General features: G+C 45.0%; 1 protein-coding gene across 1 annotated transcript; it reads left to right on the forward strand.

Moving 5' to 3' along the window:
- The first annotated feature begins 273 nt into the window (after positions 1 to 273).
- Positions 274 to 20,560, forward strand: GAPDHS (glyceraldehyde-3-phosphate dehydrogenase, spermatogenic). The gene is made up of 11 exons (XM_048499849.1): positions 274 to 428; positions 9,670 to 9,861; positions 10,564 to 10,660; positions 12,187 to 12,293; positions 13,975 to 14,065; positions 15,613 to 15,731; positions 17,494 to 17,575; positions 18,219 to 18,370; positions 18,816 to 18,978; positions 19,306 to 19,403; positions 20,126 to 20,560. The coding sequence occupies exons 2-11, from the start codon at positions 9,833 to 9,835 to the stop codon at positions 20,196 to 20,198; spliced, it is 1,011 nt and encodes a 336-aa protein (XP_048355806.1). The 5' UTR covers positions 274 to 428; positions 9,670 to 9,832; the 3' UTR covers positions 20,199 to 20,560.
- Positions 20,561 to 20,808: the final 248 nt, after the last annotated feature.

Consider the following 20,808-nt stretch of genomic DNA (forward strand, 5'->3'; position numbering starts at 1 on the left):
GCCCAGAAGCCTCTGCGCATTCTTTCATTTCCCCCTCCCCCCTGCCCGCCGGCTCGCTCGCTCCCGTCTTCATTCTTTCCTCGAAGAGCAGGTGCATCAGCCGCAGGATGCTCTTAAACAACACGGCGCATGCCCGGAGCGCGCGCTACGACCGTTATGCTATAAGACGGGAGCGCGAGTCGCGCGCGCGGCGAGAGGACCAGAGGGGAAGCTAGCGTAGGCGGGTGCGTCGCGCAGGCGCGCTGCTGGTTCTCTTCAGGGAGGGAGGAGAGAGTTCGGAGCGCGAGCGGGGAAGTGTCCTATCCGAGAGGGCGGAGATAAAGGAGTGGGCCGGGCGTTGCCTAGCAGCGGAGCGACGTATAAAACCGGCCTCCCAGCCGTTGCTCTGCGCCTTCGACACTTTGATGGTCTCTTGGGCGGACTCGTAGGTGAGGCGGGGACGCAGCTGTGGGGGGCCAAGGTTGCTTGTGGGGAGGGGGTTAGGTGATGAGGGAAGGGCAGGTGAGCAGAGGGGCCATCCAGGTAGCCAGGGGAGGAAGAAGGGAAGCTTCAGCGGGGCGGGGATGCTGACAGGTGCCTTCAGAGGGAGGGGGAGCAGATGTTGATGAGTGAATCATTACAATGAGGGGAAAGGATCCAAGTAATGACTATCTAACCCAGTGATACCGTGTTTCCCCGAATATAAGACAGTGTCTTATATTAATTTTTGCTCCCAAAGATGCGCTATGTCTTATTTTCAGGGGATGTCTTATTTTTCTGTGTTCTGTTCGTCGGGCATGCTTCCAAACAAAAACTTTGCTATGTCTTACTTTCGGGGGAATGCCTTATATTTTGCACTTCAGCAAAACCTCTACTATGTCTTATTTTTCGGGGATGTCTTATATTAGGGGAAACAGGGTAGCAAACCTAAGACATGCGTGTCAAAAGTGACCCCACAACATTTTGGGTGACGTGCATCTGCCAACACCCACAGGTGTTCTCTCTGTGTCATTTTTGTAATTATTTGACTTTTTATATATAATGCTGGATTGGGCTACATTTTTTTAAAAAAATGATGAATCCCTAAAGAATTGCTTCTTTTTTGTTTAGGAGTGTGTGTGCATTTTCTGAATTTTTGACACGCCAAGCCCAAAAGGTTCTCCATCACTGATCTAGGCTATAATGTGTTAGTGGGCTCCAAAATGGAGGGTTGGTTTTGGAAGGCAGGTCCTCTGCTGTTTAGTTCAAGAAAGGGTACTGTGTGATGGAGCAGTGAGAGAAATGCGGGTTGGCTGGCTGAGCTATTCTCTTCTTCCGTTTTTCAAGAGTTAAGTGTATGTTCGGTACATGGTCGGCCTTTCCTTTGTTGACCTTTCCTCCTTTCCCCCCCTCAAAACAGCCCTGAAGGGTAGGCGTTTTCTCTCCCTCTCTTCCCTTGAACCCCAGGCACTTTGCTTGCAGGATGCTCTTTCCTTTTATCCCTTTTACTCTTACGGCAGCCCTGCAAAGGTGGTTAAACTGCAAGTGGGCTGACCCAGGGACAGTTTTATGGCAAGTGGGGATTGAACCCTACTTTCCTTGGCTGTAGTTTTACATTCTAACCACTGCACCATGGCGTTTGGGGTGGGATGTGGCCACAGAGGATGCTGTTGCTTGTTTTTTGGGGGGGTGGGGGAGAGCTTGATGCAGAGCTTGCAGTAGCTTTCCTCAGTTGGAGGTTGCAGATGGTGAGAGTCATCCTCTGAACAGCTTGATGTATTTCTCTATAATGCTACTCTCGCTGCCCCCTCCCCTCCCCTCCTCTCCCCCCCGCCCCCCGCATCAGCCAGGCAAACTACATCAGGGGTTAAAACTGGAGGCCTTTGGATATAAAAATGTAAGGAGCGACAGGTTAGGGATTTAGTTGGCAACTTGATGGATTTGTAACACCCAGGTAGAAGGGGGTGTAGGGTACATGCATAGCGGGAAGTGGTTTGTGGATTGGTACTGGTAACTGCAGGGGAAATGGTGCAAACCAGGTATGGGTTTGATTGTCTCTGACCTCTCCCCGAGGAATACAGTAGCCTGGATGTTCTAGCTAGGAAAATAATGGAAATATTTGCCCTACTTAAGGAGGTGAATATGGAGGAAGCCTCCCGCTCCCCTGACCTTGCACAAGATGCCCTTAGAGGATGATGCAGATTCGTTGGGTTCTTTTCTCTTTGGGGTTTTTCTTTGGGGCCTCTGTACTGTGTATCTCTCCAGAAATGGAACTGCGTCAGGGAAAATGACCAGAGACCCAGTTTTGGACAATCCCATTTTATAGGACAGATATTTAGACGGGGCAGTGCCTGTCTGTCTCTTATGCAACATGGACACGTTGCATTCCTTCCCCATCACTTGTTAACAGGGATTTGGGGAAAGCTGATGCTGTGTTTCCTCTCACAGCGTCTAAAAGCTCAGGCTGTTTGGCTCCTTCTTGGGAAGAGGGCTGACTGAAGAGTGTTGATAAGAGCTTTTCACAATCAAATAGAACTTTTTTTGGAAGGGATTCTGCCCTTCACCACAGTGTCAATTTCAAATACCTGCTCAAAGATTAGTTCTTCTAATGTTTGGGCACCTCTCATGTGGATGGGGAATCAAAGACCCTCGTTTCCTAATATCGAGTTCCATATCAATAGTTGATGGTCTGGCTCTGCTATCCTTATGTGACTGTTGCTGCGGTGAGGTTGTGACGCTGGTAATCCGCTGCGTGCAAGCAGGCACGTTCTAGAGAGCAGCAGCGGAAAGATGGCCAGGATTCCCTCTCCTGAACTGCAGGAATCTAAAGCTGCTTCTCTACAAGTCACAACCCTATTAAAAGGAGGATTAACCTGGTTCTTACTTCCACATAAGATGAGAATCACCTCCTCCCCACCCCCAGAGTACATTCAAGGCTATGAAGACACTTAAGTTCCATCTGCAGAAAAGATGCTTGCAGGAGTCCTTCTGGAAGTCTCCGCTGTCATTGTGCATGGATAATGAGCTGTTATCTTGCTCCCTCTTCCCTGAGTTCTGCAAGCAGCGAGGAAGAGAAGAAAACATGTCAAGTTGGGTTAAAATCAAAATAGAGCAGACTTCCTGTTCAGGCTGTCTGGAAGCCAAAACCAGAATACTTATGGGAAGAAAATGGCAAACATGCCAGCTGGAAATCTGTACCCAAAGTGTTAATGTCACCCATGTATAGTGGATGCTGTGGGTAGAAATTGAGACCCTTACTGCTTAATCTTGCACAGAATTAGGTGACCTAAACTCTTTGAAGTCAATGGACATGGCTGCACTTAACTCTGCATAACATCAGACTGTTACAGGCTTCTCTCATGCCTCTGCCTTCCTCCCAAGGTCACACAGCCTCTGCATCAGGATGTGCTGGTTGTAAAGTACTCAAAGGCAGTTCCTACGTGCTGGGCTGCTTTGGGCTGGGTTGGGTTGTTTGGTTTGGCTCTCTGCTCCTGGCCACCAAGTGTCACTGCAGCCTCTGGATGCCTGCAGTGGAATGGCCATAGTCTCTCATCAGATAGGCAAATGGAAATGCGGCAACAAATGCTATTTAACACTGCCAATATCAAGTCAGGCTGGAGCTAACAGTTTGTCAGGGCTGTCTGTCTGTTCTAAATTGTTCCAAAGATTTGTATGGAATAGTTGTGCCATAAGCAGGACATTCCTGGGGTTCCTGGGTTTTTAATTCATATATTGATGTCTTTACAGACATGGGAACCAAGTCCTTTCTTTTGCTGCCATATCAGGTTCTTAACAGTGTATTCCATTGTGGGAAGGGTGCAGATAAAATCAGTACTGGGGATATACATTCTTGTAAAAATGTGCTGACATGTAACAGGTTGCAAAACATTTAAGGATGTGCCAATGGTCTGAAAACAGTGATTCTGTACTCAGAAATATAAATGTGTCTGTGATACTGCAGAGGTGGAATTGCTGTGCTGAAATAAAATGGCTTCTGCTGTCTTGGTGCTATGGTTTGCTGCTTCCTGATAAACAAGTGAAAATGCAGGTGCAAGTGAGAGCGACTGCTAAGATACAGGAGATCTGTTTTTACTTTTAAAAATAAATGCCTGGTTTACTTTTAATACATTCCTATTTAATTTGGGGCACTGTAGAATTGCTTAGGTTGGCAAAATGGTTATCTTGATCATATAACTTTTTAGAAACATTGGGAAGTAGGGGCCTTGAGTTTTGATCCTTTGGGGGGATAGCCATAACCCTTTTGTTGGCTGATAGAATTGCAACCTGCAGAGGGTCTAGTATGCTGCTGCCCCAAAAGGAATTACTATTTGCTTTGGGCAAGCAGGTGAGTGGTTAATGGAAAAGCTTCCACGTTATAACTCCTGGGGGTTCAGGATCTGGCCTTGAAGTCAAATGCCTCTATCCCTGCAGGCACTTTACATGGTCCTCTGCATTTTGGAAGGCCACCAGATAATCATGTTTTTACAAATGAGCTAATGTGCGGCCTTGAAGTGATCATGTTCAAGGTCAAAAGTTGTGAGATGTGGTTCTGGCAGAGGTTGGGGGCAGGGACGTAGGTAAGGGGGGGTTCTCGGGTTTAAACCCCTCCCATTACATGTCCGGCTTGCTTGAAACAGTGCATAGAATGGAACAGCCGGAAAGCCCTCAGTCATCGAACCCACCCCATAAAAAATCTATACCTACATCACTGGTTGGGGGTATAACAGTTTGAACCACTAAGCTGCCTTTCTCACAGAGACTCAAGGCAAGAATCTGAGAGTAGAAATCAAAGCAGAGGACTCAAGCTATCAAGAAGAAAATTAAGTCTAGCTAATAACACCCTTCCTTTCCCTTGCATATTAATTTTTAAATTAGGATTTATATTTTAAAGTTTATTGAATGTTTTCAGTTGTAACCTGCCCAGAACCCTTTGGGAATAGGGCAGAATATAAATAAAATAGAATATAAAAATAAATAAATAAATATTAAACTTTTTCCCCATTACTTATGGTAAGTCCTAACCTGCTCAGGAACAGGGACATCTCTATTCAGAGATCTTGAGCCACAGTGGCTAGAGAATTGGGGGGGAGGGGATTTGCATTGCTGGGAACTGTTTCTTAAAGTAGCTGTAGTTTACTAATTATGCTGCGGTAATTGATTCATTGATGGAGGAGAGCAAGGGGCCTGGTAATCTAGAACGTTGAAGAAGCTCAGCTAGCACACCCAGTAAGAACATCTTGCCGCTAGTAGCGTCTAGCAGGCTGTAGTCAAAGCTTATAAAATGTCTGCAAGAGTGCACGTAGACATCGGATGCCTCTTTTAAGCCTCTGTTCTAGATGTTGCACATATGAACCAGCAGAATATAAATCAAAGTTATTTATCCTTTTAAATGAAGGTGGTGGGGCTGAAGAGCAGCCCAAAGAGGCAATTATGGTTATGTAAGACTTCAAAATTTGATGCTGTGCTCCCCACCCCTTTTTTGCTGGAGCCCTCCAACAGTAAGCAAGTGCTTTGGAGGATAAACGGCATCACCGTGGTGCATACCTAAATAAGAGTTTCACCCTTCCAAGTCCGAAACTGATTCATTTAGAAGGGCCAGAGTTGGGTTTAGGATTGCTGTGTAGCTGTCTCACAATCTTTGGGTCCTCTAATGCTCTGCTGGGCCCTCCAGTACAAAACTATTGCTACACAACACCTGTGGGGCTACATACTGAGGCTACTGAAGCCCAGAAATCAAGGAAATTGTTGGATGACCTTATTTAAATGCATTTACTGGAGTACTGTTCAGATGGGCAGATTGCCAATGAAAGTTATCAGTGGGTTGCTACAGGGTATGCATAGTGGGAAACTTTGTCAGCAGAGTTGAAGTAGATTATTGTTCGTTTGATTTTTTGTTTTTGACCATCAAGTCACATATGACTTATGGTGGCCACTGACTGGGTTTTCAAGACAAGAGATGTTCAGAGGTGGTTTTCCATTGCCTGCCCCTGCATCATGATCCTGGTATTCCTTGGAGGTCTCCCAGGAAAAAGGTCTTGCCAGGGTCGACCTTGGTTAGCTTCTGAGATCTGATGGGATCAGGCTAGCTTGGGCTATCCTGGTGAGGTGGGTTGATAAGATGTCTTAACATAAGGTTTCCTGACTTGACAGCACTCATGCATGGCCATACAACCAAATATCAACCCTGCTTAGTAATGATGAGGAAGGTTAACAAATACATCCTGCTATAAAACCCTCCACCTTTGCTTCAATATGTGTTGCTGTTTTGCACAAAGTGCTACTATGTATAGCTGCCGAATTTCCACAAGGATTTCCACATTGTTATTGGTTGTAAGCCAGCCTGTAGATAGAATCCAGCATTTCCTCCTTGGCCCATTATACAATGGACTATGCTACTTAAGGAACAAAAGCTTCAAGTTGGCCAGTGCCAAAAATATAATATTGATGGTCCACAGAAATATGATCCTGCATTCATATAAATGGAAGGCATATGTTAAAATTGGGGCCAATTTATAGACGGTTTCCTTAGGGAAGGTAAGATCTCATCAGTATTGAGATCTGTCATAATCCTTTTCATGCAGTGATGTGGATTTTCTTGATAAATATAAATCCATAAAGCATATTTGACTTTTATTCAGTAAGAAGTGTTCCACATAAAATTAACACATATTTGAACAGAAATTTGATTAGGGAAAAATTGAATCATACTTGATTTAAATGTTGTCTTCCAAGAAACGGAAGAACTGTATGTGTAATATTCTCTGGATGTGGTTGTTCACTCATCTGTTTCCACAGATTGTATGTCTTCCACAGGAATCACTGAGGCAACTCAGTTTTGTAGTTCTTCTTTGGCATCACTTGTATTACTTTATAGTTTTACATATGACTAGTTATTACAGTATCATTATCACTCTGTGACAAGAGATGTATCATTAAGAAATTGGTTAGTTTTGATTTGTCCTGTGCAGCCAACCAGGGGGATTCTTAATTAAATTTTAAATTTGGATTATTATACATATATGTGGTTATCTTTCTTTCCTTGTTTACAAATCAATAAAATACAAATGTATATCCTCACAATTCCTAAGGAAAATCTCATGAAATAATTAATTAAGAGCTTTAAAGCTGTCCAACTTCCCAATATTATGTTGCAGTAGCATTCATTCATTGTTAATTGGGATCAAAGGGTTCCTTTAGACATGGAAATTTTTCTGCCCCTCATTTCTGTGTATACCATCTATATTGTCTGGAGAAATGTGTAGTCTTGATGAAGGCTATATCCATCTTAGCATCTTATTGGTACAACAGCTTTCAATTTTAAAATTTGACTGCTACAAAATTATCTCCTTTGGGAACTGAAGGGACTTCAATTTGCATTTTCATTCATTTTCTAAGGTTGCTTTGTGTGCAAGAGCTTCTTGAGGTTTTTTGGTGGACATCTTGTGCTTCCCCACCCTGAGCTGGTTATTGTTAAAACCCTTCTCTGTCTGGTTCCTGATTTTTGAGAAGGCATCAGTGGAATGTAATGTAAAAACGATCTTTGGAAGGGAGCCAAAAAGATGGAAATGGTGGGAGCAAAGGAGTCTCTTGTAATGGTTACAATAAGTTTAGTTGTTTGTTGTTGCTCAAGTTTTAAGTGTCTTGAAATCCTCTTTCCAGGTAGTATTTCCAGGTAGAGAAAGTAGATAGGTCAGCCAGCAAAATGATGCAGCGCAGTAACTCCGAAATATTGGATCAGGCAGGCACATCAGTTAGTGTCAAAGTTTTCAGGTAAGCAAATTTCTTGAGGGTTTTCTGATGGGATTTAAATAAAGCAACGTTCTCCCTGAATTGATACTACAACCAGTAAGACATATTTTTATTTATAGCCATATATTCTGAGAGTGTCAGTACATTGTCTAATTCGTACTACCAAGATCCTAATCCCATTTATGCTTAGAGATTTTTTCCAATGAATGAAAGTTATACTTGAGAGTAGAAAATCCAATGTGCCTGGTATCCTCCAGAAAACTCTTTACCATGGACCTCATGCCTTATCGAAGCTGTGGGCACTTTTAGAATCTTCCATGTGGGCTACATCTAGTCACAGGAGATTGGGAACATCCACAAAATGTTAGAAGATTCCAAGCTGAGCGTTGTCTTGTGATGGAAGCAGCTGTTTCCTCATGGGTATTCCCTGCAAGGACAAATGTGATCCTTTCTAGATTGTTCTAAAGCACCTTCTACTGCAGTAAAGGAAAACTTGGTCTGCCTGATCTTCTCTTTGGGGAAGAAGTAAGTGGCTCTCAGGGAACACATTGGTAGATGTCAGGGACTCTTGTGGTTCTGCTTCATGTATTCAAAAGAATCCAGTGGAGCCTCTCCCAAGCAAGTCAGCACTGAAGTATTAAACCTATATTAAAAGACTATCATGTGCTTGTCACTTAACAATGTTTGGAAATGTTCCAAACTATTTTCTCTACGAATTAAGGGCTTTTTGTTTTGAGGTTGTTGATCCAAAGCAACTGAAAATAAAGCTATTGTTAGCCTAGGCGGAGGCATATTAGACAAGTTGTTTACAGCTGCTTTGGTCCAAAAGTAAGATCCAAAAAGCCAATAACATAATCCATGTAATACCTTATATTAGGACCAACCCAATATCTTATATTAGGATCAGCCCAGTGACCCATAACATGCTTGCCATTTCTCCTTTGTTGTCCTATCTCTGGTTCCCACGTAATACATCACAGCCTATAATCTTGAAAGGATGTCCATAAGAAGGTTAATGGCCTTTGTCATGAGATCAAGGAGTATCTGCTGTTTAGACTTCAGCAGATATTGTAGTCATTCCTTTGCCCCACAGTTCCTTGGGAATTACGGTTTGTTGGAGATGAGGGATTCTCAAATTACAATCCCCAGATCTCCTTATCAGAGGCAATTATAATTAAGTCAATACAAAATGGTTCAGGGTGTCCTCGTTCTGATCCCCTGACTCTTTCCCTCCAAGGAAACTTACACAAAGTATATTGGTGATGTGTGAGAGATTTGAATTCTACACGCTATAACAGCTTCAATCCATCTTTAAAACTTTTGCTTTCAGAAGCAAAACAAATAGCTTGACCATGATCTACCTAAAAGTGGTTGAAGTAGCAATGCCATCTTACTCAGGAGTAACCCCCATTGGACTCAGTGGTATTTACAGCCCAGACCCATGTTCTGTTTCTGTAGAAGTAGGACTGTTACCTCAGGGATACTTTTTTGGAACAAGTCCAGTGAAATCAGTGGTATCTCAAGTATACGATGAGGATTAAGGCACTTGCCATTTCAAGTATCTTACTTCTTTAATATAGCAATAGATCTTGTAAACCGAAAGTTCCTGGTAAAATGAATGGTCTGTTATCCAAGGCTGCAATGCTCACCTGCTTGATTCAGACTAGAATTTACTCCTGATGGGCTGTGTTCCATTTTTTTTATTCCAATGGGTTATCTGACTTGTGATTGTGCTGTCACTTTCTGGATTCCTCATTAATTATCAGTGGGCACAGTCAACTCATGTGCTTGATGTGGTGTGGTGGTGCTATTGGCAAAAAAAGTGTGGAGGTGGCATTATGGACTGGCAGAGATAACCAGATAGGTTGCCTGTTGAAAATCTCCTGCACAAGGGCAAAAAAACTAGCTGGAGGAAATCTGCCCAAGCCAGCCAGCCTTCTTATCCCTTCCTGACTTTTCCAGGCTTGAGATCCACGAAGGTTCTCCCCCAAAGATCTCTGAGGAGAAGGTACCTACTCCACCAGCAGAACCAGAGCCAGAACCGGAGCGAGAACCAGATCCAGAAGCACCACCACCACCGCCGCCACCACCACCTCCTCCTCCTCCTCCACCGCCTACCAAACGAATGGCTGAACTAGCAGTTGGAATCAATGGGTGAGAGCCTTTGCTAGGGTGGGGGTGGGGGGTGAGTTATGCCTCAAAGGCCATTTGTAAAGAAAGGGTCCTTACTGATAATGTTATAGGGAATCAAATAAATCACTTTTTTTAACCTGTGCCTTTCAAATTCTCCACTTTTGGGAACTACTTCTAGCACTGAACTGTTTGCTGAGAAAGCTGCTGTAGCCCCCCCCCCCACCATTCCACCCCATGTTGCAGAGAATTCTGGGGCCTGTCCTGCTGCACTTATCTGGTTTACTGGGCAGGCCTTTGGGACCTCTCAGTCACATGCATGGCCTTAGCACATTCCACAGTAGGTGAAAATTATCACTTGAGGTTTCACATTTTATTGGGAATCTTTGGTGGGAAACTGTCCTTCATTCAGCAAAGCTTAAATACCATTACCTGTCTTCTCTTGGAACCCCTAATGAAGTTTCAGGGAACTCCAGGATTCCCTGGAAGTAAATTCTAGCATATAGTTTTCAGCAAACCCCATTGAAATTGGTTTGATCATTAAGAAGGTGTTGCATTAGTTCCAGTTTTTAGAACGTCTCCTTTGTTGGGTAGCTTCAGCTCAGTTGAAACGGGCCTAAGGAAGCCTTCATTGCCACCTGGGAAGAGCCTGTTCCAAAAATTGTTTGGCATGCAAGGGCCTGATAGCATTCTGGTGACAACAGGTTTGCTTCTTTCTTTCCGCAGCTTTGGACGCATCGGACGCTTGGTCCTCCGAGCCTGCGTGGAGAAAGGGATCAAAGTGGTGGCTGTCAATGACCCTTTCATTGACCTCAACTATATGGTAAGGTTTACCTGTGTGACTGCCACACTGCAGAGCTTCTAATTAATCTGTTTTAATTTTTTGAGAAACCAAAGAAGAGGTAGTGTTTGTATCTGTGATATATGTCTGTCCTAGCTCATGGCTCAGAGTGGCTTACAGCAGATTTCCAAATGTGCTTCTACTTCCAAGACTTGTAGCCTAATTTTATTGTGTTTTATAAGAGGGCCAGAACTCAGTTCCAGAAGAGGTTAGAGATGGTGATAGTGGAGCTCTGCCCAGGAGATATTAATGGGTCTTTACACCTCAACTGCTGTAGTGGTTTCTTTACCCTGCTGATAAAACCCATCAGAAAATATGCTGCAGAGAGGGTGTCCGAGACCAAATCTCTGCTATGGGAAAGCTGAACTAAACTGAGCATGCTCAAGAACAAATTTGGCACCGCATCCTTTGAGTGTCCCACAGCTCTGAGCTGCAGCAAACTTGGGAACAGATTCATGCCCTTTTAGGCTATGTACAGAAATTTAGATTTCTCTGTTATGGTTTGCTGACTACTTGTCTGTACTATATTACATGTCATAAGCCAGTGTTAGGAACACCTTACTTTATTTTAACAAGTCGAAAAATTATATTGCAAATGATTGGTTAGTTAGGAGATTGTTAAATTGGTAAACCTGAATGATGCTTTTGTGTTATGGTAATGATTGCTTTGTTTTGGCACTAGCATCATTTTGAGAATAAATGAGGAAAAGTAAACATTATTTTAAGATTAGTATTATTAATAATCATGACGTTTGTAGGCTGCCCTTCCCCCTGCAGGCTCAGGGTGGCTTCAATCAAAAACCAATACAATACGATAAAAGCAACATCCAAATCTAACCAAGTCTGTCTTAAAAATATAACCCTGATGGTGAAGAAATTAAAAAAATTAAAACATTAAAATTCCAAAAGTCTACATAGAAAGGTAGGGAAGGATAGCGAAAGAGGGAGGCCACTAGATGGTAAAACCACTGATGCTTCAACCATATTGTGCTATATTTTGTGAAACAAATTAAAAAACTCTAACACTGACCACTAAATAGTTTTTACTTAAGTAAATTTTCTTGATGAGAATATAGAAGTCAGCCTTAATAGACCTAGAAATGTGTTCTTTCATAACTAAGATGTTACAATTGAATGAGGCGCCGCTACTCAGGATAGGCTAAGGGCTGAGTTTCCTAGCATAAAGCCCATACTTTGTTCCTCAGTGTGGAACTGCACTCTGTCCTCCCCCCACCACACACTTTGCAGAATCACTAGTATAGAAAAGTTTGTCTTAGCAGCAGTTTTCTATATAGTGTAGTGGTTGGGGGTCATGCCATCTGGCCCCTTAATTCCAGCATGACACTCAGGGTGCCTGTCATATGTATGCTGAGCATCACTGGGGAGAGGTCGGGCTAGATTGGCTAGCAAGACCTGTACAGGATCTCCAGTTCTAGCCACATAATTCAGGAACGATACCATCTGTCTTGCTTAATATGCTTTGGGTTGACTCCTGCCTTCTTCCTTAGGTATACATGTTCAAGTATGACTCTACCCATGGGCGCTTCAAAGGAGAAGTACATGCTGAAGGTGGCAAGCTAATAGTGAATGGGAATAAGATCGCAGTATTTCAGTGGTAAGTGAGGGTCTGGAATTTGCTTCCTTGACCATCAGTACAAGATATCAGTCTCTGGAATGCTTTCAGCTTCAGTTGTGTTGTTGGTTTTAAACTTGCCAAAAGACTGCACTAGAAACCTGCATGCACTCCTTTGAGGTATGTGCATCTATTTGTGTTTTTACCAAACCATTCATGGACAAGCAGGTCGTCTTCTCTTGTCTGTTTCAAAAATACTTGCCACACTTAGCAACAATGTTAGAATGAAGCAGGAAAGATCCACTGTGATGTTGTAGGTGAATGATTGGATCAAAGATGTGGAAACCTGTGTCCAAACTCTTGCTTAGCCATGAAGGGGTGAGGTGGGAAGGGGAATGGTCTACACTGCTCATATCTTCTTGGCGGAAAAGTAGGATTAAAAACTTAAAACCCATTTTCCTTCTTAAGACGGCTTGTGGCATTTCTTAACATAATGCCTACAGTGCATTTTTCCAGTTAGGACTGCAAGTTCATTCCCCCCCACCCCCACCCCAAATAATGTCTAGAGATCAATCTAGGACCGAATGCCAGAACCTGGGTTTTAGAATTCCTCACTCTCTCAGTAGACCAACTGCTGCCACGTAAACTTAGATGGAACAAACACATCTTCATCCCCCCTACTATGCTGCTATAGAGGACAAGCCCCTCCCCCTCTTTTCACGTCACTGCATCTGGATGAAGTGTTTGAACCAAGATTAAAGGAAGATTCCAGCATGGTGTTGTGGTTAAGAGCAGTGGACTCTAATCTGGAGAACTGGACTTGATTTCCCATTCCTCGACATGAGCAGTGGACTTTAATCTGGACAACTACATTGGATTCCCCACTGCTCCACATGAAGCCTGCTAGGTTACCTGGGGCCTGTCACAGTTCACTCAGAATTCTCTTAGCCTTACCACCTCGAAAGGTGCCTGTTGGGAGTGGGGGGTGGGGAGGACAGGTGACTGTAAGCTGCTTTGGGACTCCTTTCGGTCGAGAAAAATGGGGCATAAAACCCAAATCTTTTTTTAAAACTTGTGCCTGGTCAGGTGAAATCCCCTTTTGTTCCTTATTCAAGAAGCTTAGCTCTCTGCTGATGAGACCCTCTGGCACATAGCCCTCATCTCTCTCCCCCACCCCAACAATTTTTATGATGTCCATACATCAAATCATTTTGGCAGGTAGGCCCAAATGGTGTAGTTTCCCTGCAGAACCTTCTGTTCCTGTTCTTTCTCAGTCTCACCCCTCTTGGGAAAATGAACTGTTGCCCTGGGATCAGAGACCCAATCATAACACCTGAGACATGGTACAAGCTGCAGTAGGTGCCATTACAGACGAAACAGATAGAATCAGTTTTGGTACAGCCACATGTAGATAGCATGGGTTACTTCCATTTTCATTGCCTAGTCTTTACTGGTGGCATTCTGTCTGCACTACAAAGAGCTCCTTTAGTTCAGAAAGTGGCAACATTAATAAACGATTATTGTTGCTTTGTAATTATTGGTCAGTTTGAAAGAGGGATCATAGAGTCAGTTGTACTGGCTGCGAAGATGAATGCACGAGTTGGTTGCTTATTTAATTTTTTTTGCGATTCCAGGTTAACTTGTGGTGCATGGGCACACACGGTTCCAAGCAGCGGTCAGGTGACTAGCCTGTGGGTAACTGTTGCATTGTTGTGTTTTACAGCATGAAACCCAATGAGATCCCTTGGGGTAATGCGGGAGCACTGTATGTAGTCGAATCAACTGGTGTCTTCCTTACTGTTGACAAAGCTTCGGTAAGTTAATGGGGGTGCCTGTGGGGCTGCTTGCTCAGAAATGAAAAATAAAATTGTGTGTTTCATGAAGCTGTGATAGGCTCCCCAACAGGTGTTTTTCATCTAGATCTGTTGGCACAAATCTTGGCTGCATGTAGAGAGCAGCCTTTAGCTCTTTCCGCACGGGTGGAATAGAGTGCCCCAGGGACAGCAAAAATGCCATCCCTGAGGAGGCGTTCACATAGCAGGCTCGCACCGCCCAAGCGGCACGGAAACACCCCTTTCAAACCTCGCTCCATGAGCGAGGTTTTTCAAAAGGGGCGCCTTCCAGCCGCTGCTGTGTGAACGGCAGCGGCTGGAAGGTGACGTTTCCCTCCCGCCTTCCCCAGCCAGCTTACCTGCTCCTGCTGGCTCCCGTTGCATTGTGGAGGCCAGGGGACATGCCCCCCTGGCCTCCGTCTCCAGCGCCATTGCTCTGGCCAGGGGGGCGTGTCCCCTGGCCTCCACAACGCGGCAGGAGTCAGTAGGAGCGTAAGCCGGTTAGGAAGGCACAGCCTGTGCGAAGGCTGCACCTTCTCCAGCACCCCTACTGGGACTGTCTGTGCAAACGGTCCGGGGGGGGGGGGTGCATTGGCATAATTTATGCCGATGCACCCCTGCTCAGTGCGGAAAGGGCCTTTGTGTTACTTTGCCATCTCCATGCATCACAGCGAAAAAGAAGAAGATCAAAGATGAAGAGCCAGCTTTTAGGGGGGAAAATCTCCTTCCCTCTTTTTGGACCACTTTGCCTAGAGCGGAGGGGTTGTGCCTCCTGCCTGGCTCCTTTTTGTGTGCCTCCTTCTTGCTTTATAGGTCTTCAACTATTACCCTCTAGGACCAATTTTACCCTATTAAAGAATGATTCACCCTATTTTAATCTGGTGAAATTATGTAGTCATCGTTAGTGCATCATTTTAGTTAATTTGAACCTTTTGGGTTTTATAGTAATATCCGGCATTGTGAAGTGGTCACTACATCTGGGTGAAGTGTTGAACCCAGAATAAAGGAAGACTCCAGCATGGTGTAGTGGTTAAGAGTGACGGATTCTAATCTGGAGAACCAGGTTTGATTCCCATTCTTCCACATGAGTGGCGGACTCTAATCTAGAGAACTAGGTTTGTTTTCCCTGCTCCTCCACATGAAGCCTGCTGAGTGATCTTGGGTTAGTCATAGTTTGTTCAGAACTCTCTCAGCCCCACCTGCCTCACAAGGTGTCTGTTGTGGGGAGAGGAAGGGAAAGGAGTTTATGAGGCACCTTGAAATTCCTTTAAGAATGAAAAAAGCTGGGTATTAAAAAACAACTCTTCTCCCTCCTACCTGTGTGTATGAATATGTTTTTATGATTGGTTTTTAATGTATCAATTATTGTATTATGGTTGCTGTTAGCCGTCCCGAGCTGGGCTTGTGCCAGGAAAAGGCAGGGTAGAAATCTAATGAAATAAACATAGAATATTGCTGTCTTAGCCCCTGCATGCTTAGTGCCTTCTGCCTCATGACTGACTTGCTGAATCCTGCCCCTCTTCCCACAGTCTCATCTCCACGGTGGGGCTAAGCGAGTAGTGGTGAGCGCCCCATCCCCCGATGCGCCTATGTTTGTGATGGGAGTCAATCACGAGAAGTATGATCCCTCCAGCATGAATATTGTGAGGTGAGGGAAGTCGACTCTGTTTTGTAACATCACTTCAGGGCTAGGGGGTTTGGTGAAAGGCCCCCTTCGAAAGAAAGGTGGATCAGAGCTCTGGCTTCCTGGGTTTTGGGATGCTGGTTCTTGATCTGGTAAATGGTCAGAGGTTTACAGTTTGAAAAATCTCCCAATTGCTGACCTTGCTGGTAATTGTTGTCTCTTCACCAGTGTAGAAGTCTGCACACCTTTTGAGTGGGACCCTTAAGGCAGTGTTGGCAAACCTATGGCACGCATGCTAGAGGTGGCACTCAGAGCCCTCTTTGTGGGCACGCATTCCGTCGCCCCAGTTTGGGCACTCGGCGGTGGCATAGCACCAAGGGGGTGAGGGGTGTGTGACACACTGGGCGCTCACCCCTACAGGGGCATGGTGAGGGCATTCCGAGGGTGTGGCTTGGATGTTTTGGGGCGTTTCGGGGGTGTTCCAGAGCAGGTGGACGGGGAGCGTGGCAAGGGTGCAGGGCACACATGTGCCCTGGGCACAGTTTCCCCTTGCTCTGCCCCTGGCACGCGGTCTCTAAAAGGTTCGCCATCACTGCTTTAAGGCATACGTGTTGGTTTTTCTCGTCTGTATAAATCAAGCTAGAGGTATCCAAAAACTGGTGAATTTGCATGAACAGTAGACCCTTGGGAACCTCTCCCCTGCAGGAGGCTAGAATCTCTAAGCATTGCTGGTAGTTGCCTCCCTGCTCCCTGTATTATTGATACTCCACCTACCTCAGTTTTCCCACTGTTCTAGAGAACGGTGGGTATACTCAGTCCTTGCCAAGCCATTTTTGGAGTTTTCCTTTTTTAAAATATATTTTCCTTGTGGATTTGAAGTCCATTAACAAGTGGAAGCCTTTCAAGTGGCTCTGTTTCGCTGCCTCGCTGATACTGATTTGCTTCTGGAACAAGTTGGAGGGCCAGCCGAACAGAATGAAAAATTGGGAAGCTTTGCCCAGCTCAAATGACTCCTAAGGCACGGTTGATCACTTTTCAGCATTCAGCAATGAATGCTTTCCTGTGTATTGTCGAAGGCTTTCACAACTGGACTCAACTGGCTGTTGTGGGTTTTCAGGACTGTGAGGCAGTGGTCTGGCCATTTTTGCTCCTAGCTTTACGCCCGCAAACACATCATATTGTGACATGCCTCTGAAGATGCCAGCCATAAATGCGGGTGAAATGTTAGGAGAAAAACTACTAGACCATGGCCATACAGCCCAGAAAACCGCAACAGCCAGAATGCTTTCCTGCATATCTAGGGAGTCTTCCCATCGCTTCAGAAACCTCTACATTGTTGGTAGGAGGCTCCATATCACTGTCTTCTAGATAGGTACCTGTTTGTGAAATTTTAGATTGGGAATGGGGGGCTATAAGGAATTGCCTAAAAAAGGATAAGCAGCTTTAAAATCTCCTTTGAGTTCTACACTTGAGGCCTTCGAGACTTGCTCCCCCTCTTAAAGTAACATTTGACTGTCTTGAATATTCGGTACATCCTAAGCCTGCTCAGTCCCCTCAAGTTACTTTTTTGCTTCCTTTTCCTTTTGGTTTCCTTAGAAAGTCTTTCACTGGAACCCCAGTTGTGTAGACATTGCTGCTTCTCTGGGTGGGCGGGCTGGTTATGCTGTTCTGGTGCTAGGCCCAAGCACACCTTCCCCTTTACAGTTTGACAAAGATGACAAAATAGAGGTTTTGAGCAAGTTGGCCAGGTGGCAGTTCAGCTCAGTGTCTTCTGCTTGCCTTCTAGCAATGCCTCCTGCACCACCAACTGCTTGGCACCGTTGGCCAAAGTCATTCACGACAACTTTGGCATTGTGGAAGGCCTCATGGTAAGACTGGCTCATTCCCTGTAACAACAGAACTCGCCTCCAGCAGCAGATCCCTCTCCTTATTCCCCTTTATAAAAAAAAATATCTAAAGGAAACTGGAAACTTCTCTTATTGACAGGGCACATTTTGTGTAGTTTTTAATCCAGCGTAGACACATATAGCACATATGGTGAAAATTCTTAGTTTTAAAAGCTATTGTTACTGCTTCCCTTCAGCCCTTAAGTATCTTTATTTCAATTTGGGAACTTGGCAGTAGAGAGTTGACTCTGGCTTACAACTGTGTCATATGGCCATGTGTGGACTCCATTGCCCACGGCAGTGTTTAGTTTTCATAAATCTCTTGTAAGTTTTTTCTTCGCTTTTAATACCAACTGCTAAAAGATGTGAGAAGGGACCTCGTGAAATAGCTGAGTCTGCAGCGCAGTCTTTAAGGATGGTTGAAGACATATTTGTGCCACTGATGATGGCTGGGGATTCATAAGATGAACAAGAGCACCACAGGTTATTGTAAAACTTGTAAATGCAAAAAGAACATTTTGTATTCCCAGGCAGATCTGTTCAGTAAGCTAATCAATGCCAGAAGTCACTTCTGCAATTGTCTCCTTTTTATGTTCCTCTATGAACCGCCTTCTCTTGTTTGCAGACCACCGTTCATGCCTACACTGCCACCCAGAAGACTGTGGATGGTCCTTCTGCCAAGGCTTGGCGTGATGGCAGGGGTGCCCACCAGAACATCATTCCAGCTTCCACTGGTGCTGCCAAAGCTGTGGGCAAAGTTATCCCTGAGCTGAATGGGTATGGGATGTCTTTTTTCCTTGGGAATCCAGTTTGGAAAAGTATTGGCCTCTGTAGGGATCCTATCTGAGTGGCCCCTGGAAAAGGCCCCTCATTAGCAACCAGATCTTCCTATTGGTCCATAATGTTTCCATGGGGCAAACTGAAAAGCACTTCCCTGCCCAGGTGCTTGCAGGGTCTATTGCACGAGGTCTGTGAATTTCCTCCCAGAGAAGTCTGCCTTTCTGAAAAGTGCCGAACACTCAAAAGAGCCAGTACAACCAAACGAAGTAATTTGTTTGTGCCATCAAAAATGGCCTTGGATCAGCACTTGGACTTTCCCCCAGGGTTGTGCTTCTTGCAGCTTTGGTACAAGGAAATGCGTTTGAAAAGATCTGTGTCATCAGCTCCCAGCAAACCTGATCTTTCTGCTTTTATTTGTAATGTCTCCACTCCTCTCCAACAGGAAGCTCACTGGCATGGCATTCCGTGTGCCAGTTTGTGATGTCTCGGTAGTAGACCTGACCTGCCGCCTTTCCAGGCCAGCCACCTATGCTCAGATCAAAGAAGCTGTCAAGAAGGCAGCGAAAGGGCCAATGGCTGGGATCCTGGGATACACAGAGGATGAGGTAAACAGCACTGGTGTCTTGAAGGGCTTCTCCAAGTATGGCAAACTATGCAGGGGAATGAACCAGATGACCAGATTGGGTTGCCAACCTCCAGGCAGAGCCTGGCGTTCTGCTGGAATTACAGCTGATTTCCAGACTCTGGTTCTCCTGGAGGAAATGGCTATTTCAGAGGGTTGGCTCACCAACACGTCCACCTGTTACAAGGCTGCATTAAGGTATATCTCACCAAGAGCTGCAGCCTCTTCTTAATATGGGGTGCCTACATCGGGGTGCCAGTTGCTCATCTTCCATGGCATGTCACAAATGTTCACCTTTATTTTTGGGCAGGTCGTTTCGACTGATTTCATTGGGGACCATCGTTCCTCTATCTTTGATGCTGGAGCTGGGATCTCCCTCAATGACAACTTTGTGAAGCTCATCTCCTGGTGAGATCTAGCATTGGGTTCCCCATTGTGTTTTTCTTCCACTCTGCAACAAATGATCCCTATTTTGTGTGTGTCAAATGTGGCTAAATGCAAGGGGATTTACCTAACTTGGCATGTGATCATTTAAGGTTGGGATCCCTGGTTCTCTGATTCAGATCTCTTAAGAGTCTGGAACCCCTTCCCTATGAGGAAAAACTGAAGAGTCTTGGACTTCTTTGTTCAGAAAAAAATGGGGGGGGGTGGACAGATGTGAGAGAAGTTGATAAAATTATATGCACAGGATAGAGAAAGTGGATAGAGAGAGCCTTTCCTCCCTTTCCCATAATATTAGAACTCAGGGGCTTCCAGTGAAGTTGATGAGCAGACAAAAGGAAATACTTCTTTATTCAAGGAGTGATTGAATTGTGGAACTTGCTGCCATGTTGGGGTGGCCTCAAGCACAAATCCCTTTAAAAGGAGATTAGATGGATTCATGGTGAATTAAGAGAAACACCATAGTCAGGGGCAGTAAACCTCTTAAACTCATCACTAACAGGCGGCATCATGGGATGCACATGACCTCTCTAGGTCATATGTGTTGGCCATCCAGGGGAGATGTACATAAAACAGGATCCTGGACTAGAGGGAACATTGTTGGACACTGCCAGGAACAGCTGATTTGCAGAATGTAGACTTTTGGGACTTGCAAAAGCAGCCTAATATTTCTTGCTTTTGTTCCGCAGGTATGATAACGAATATGGCTACAGCTGCCGCGTAGCAGACCTCCTGAAGCATATGTACTCCAAGGAGAACTGAGCGCTGCCCACACTCTCTGTTCCAGGCTGTCGGGCAGAGTGGCCTCACACCCCCTTTAGTCCATAGGTTTGATCTCTGGGCCAGTTCTTTGCTTCCACCACAGAACCCAGAACACTGCACCCTTTCTCGTGTGTGTCACCGTAAAAGCTTTGTGTGCGTCCATGTGAATGTGAGTCCTGCTTTCCAGAGCAGCTTGTACCAGCCTCAACACCGTAGTGAAGACAACTGCACCAAATTTCCCCTGGAAGAGGAGGAGGAGGAGGAGGAGGGTTTAGCCTTTGGGATGAAGCATCAGTTTGTGTGGCTGTAGTCTCCTTGAGATCTTGCAAGTGTTAAAATAAAACCACTGAGGTTTATGTGAACCCTTGTGTGCTTGCTTGCTCTTCTGTTCTGTTCAGGCGTTGCTGCCGAAGTTCTTTCCACTATGCATGCCAGTGTGTGTGCTGGTTCACATTTCTGGCACAGCACCCTGATATTGGCTTCTGCCACAACTTGCACTTCCTGGCTCAGAAGAGCCAAGACTGTTTCAGAAGGTAGCAGCGAATAAGGTAAAATGGGAAGCATCCCCTGACCTGCTTGGAGATGGCTTGACAATGGCCTGGATAGATTT

This window comes from Sphaerodactylus townsendi, linkage group LG06, assembly GCF_021028975.2.
Source record: "Sphaerodactylus townsendi isolate TG3544 linkage group LG06, MPM_Stown_v2.3, whole genome shotgun sequence".
Taxonomy (NCBI): domain Eukaryota; kingdom Metazoa; phylum Chordata; class Lepidosauria; order Squamata; family Sphaerodactylidae; genus Sphaerodactylus; species Sphaerodactylus townsendi.

Excerpts from the sequence above, each read along its gene's own strand:
- GAPDHS (XM_048499849.1), top strand. The coding sequence starts at position 9,833 with ATGGCTGAACTAGCAGTTGGAATCAATGG. Across the intron at positions 15,732-17,493 it reads TCCAGCATGAATATTGTGAG|CAATGCCTCCTGCACCACCA; the intron begins GTGAGGGAAGTC and ends CTTGCCTTCTAG. Across the intron at positions 19,404-20,125 it reads TTTGTGAAGCTCATCTCCTG|GTATGATAACGAATATGGCT; the intron begins GTGAGATCTAGC and ends TTTGTTCCGCAG.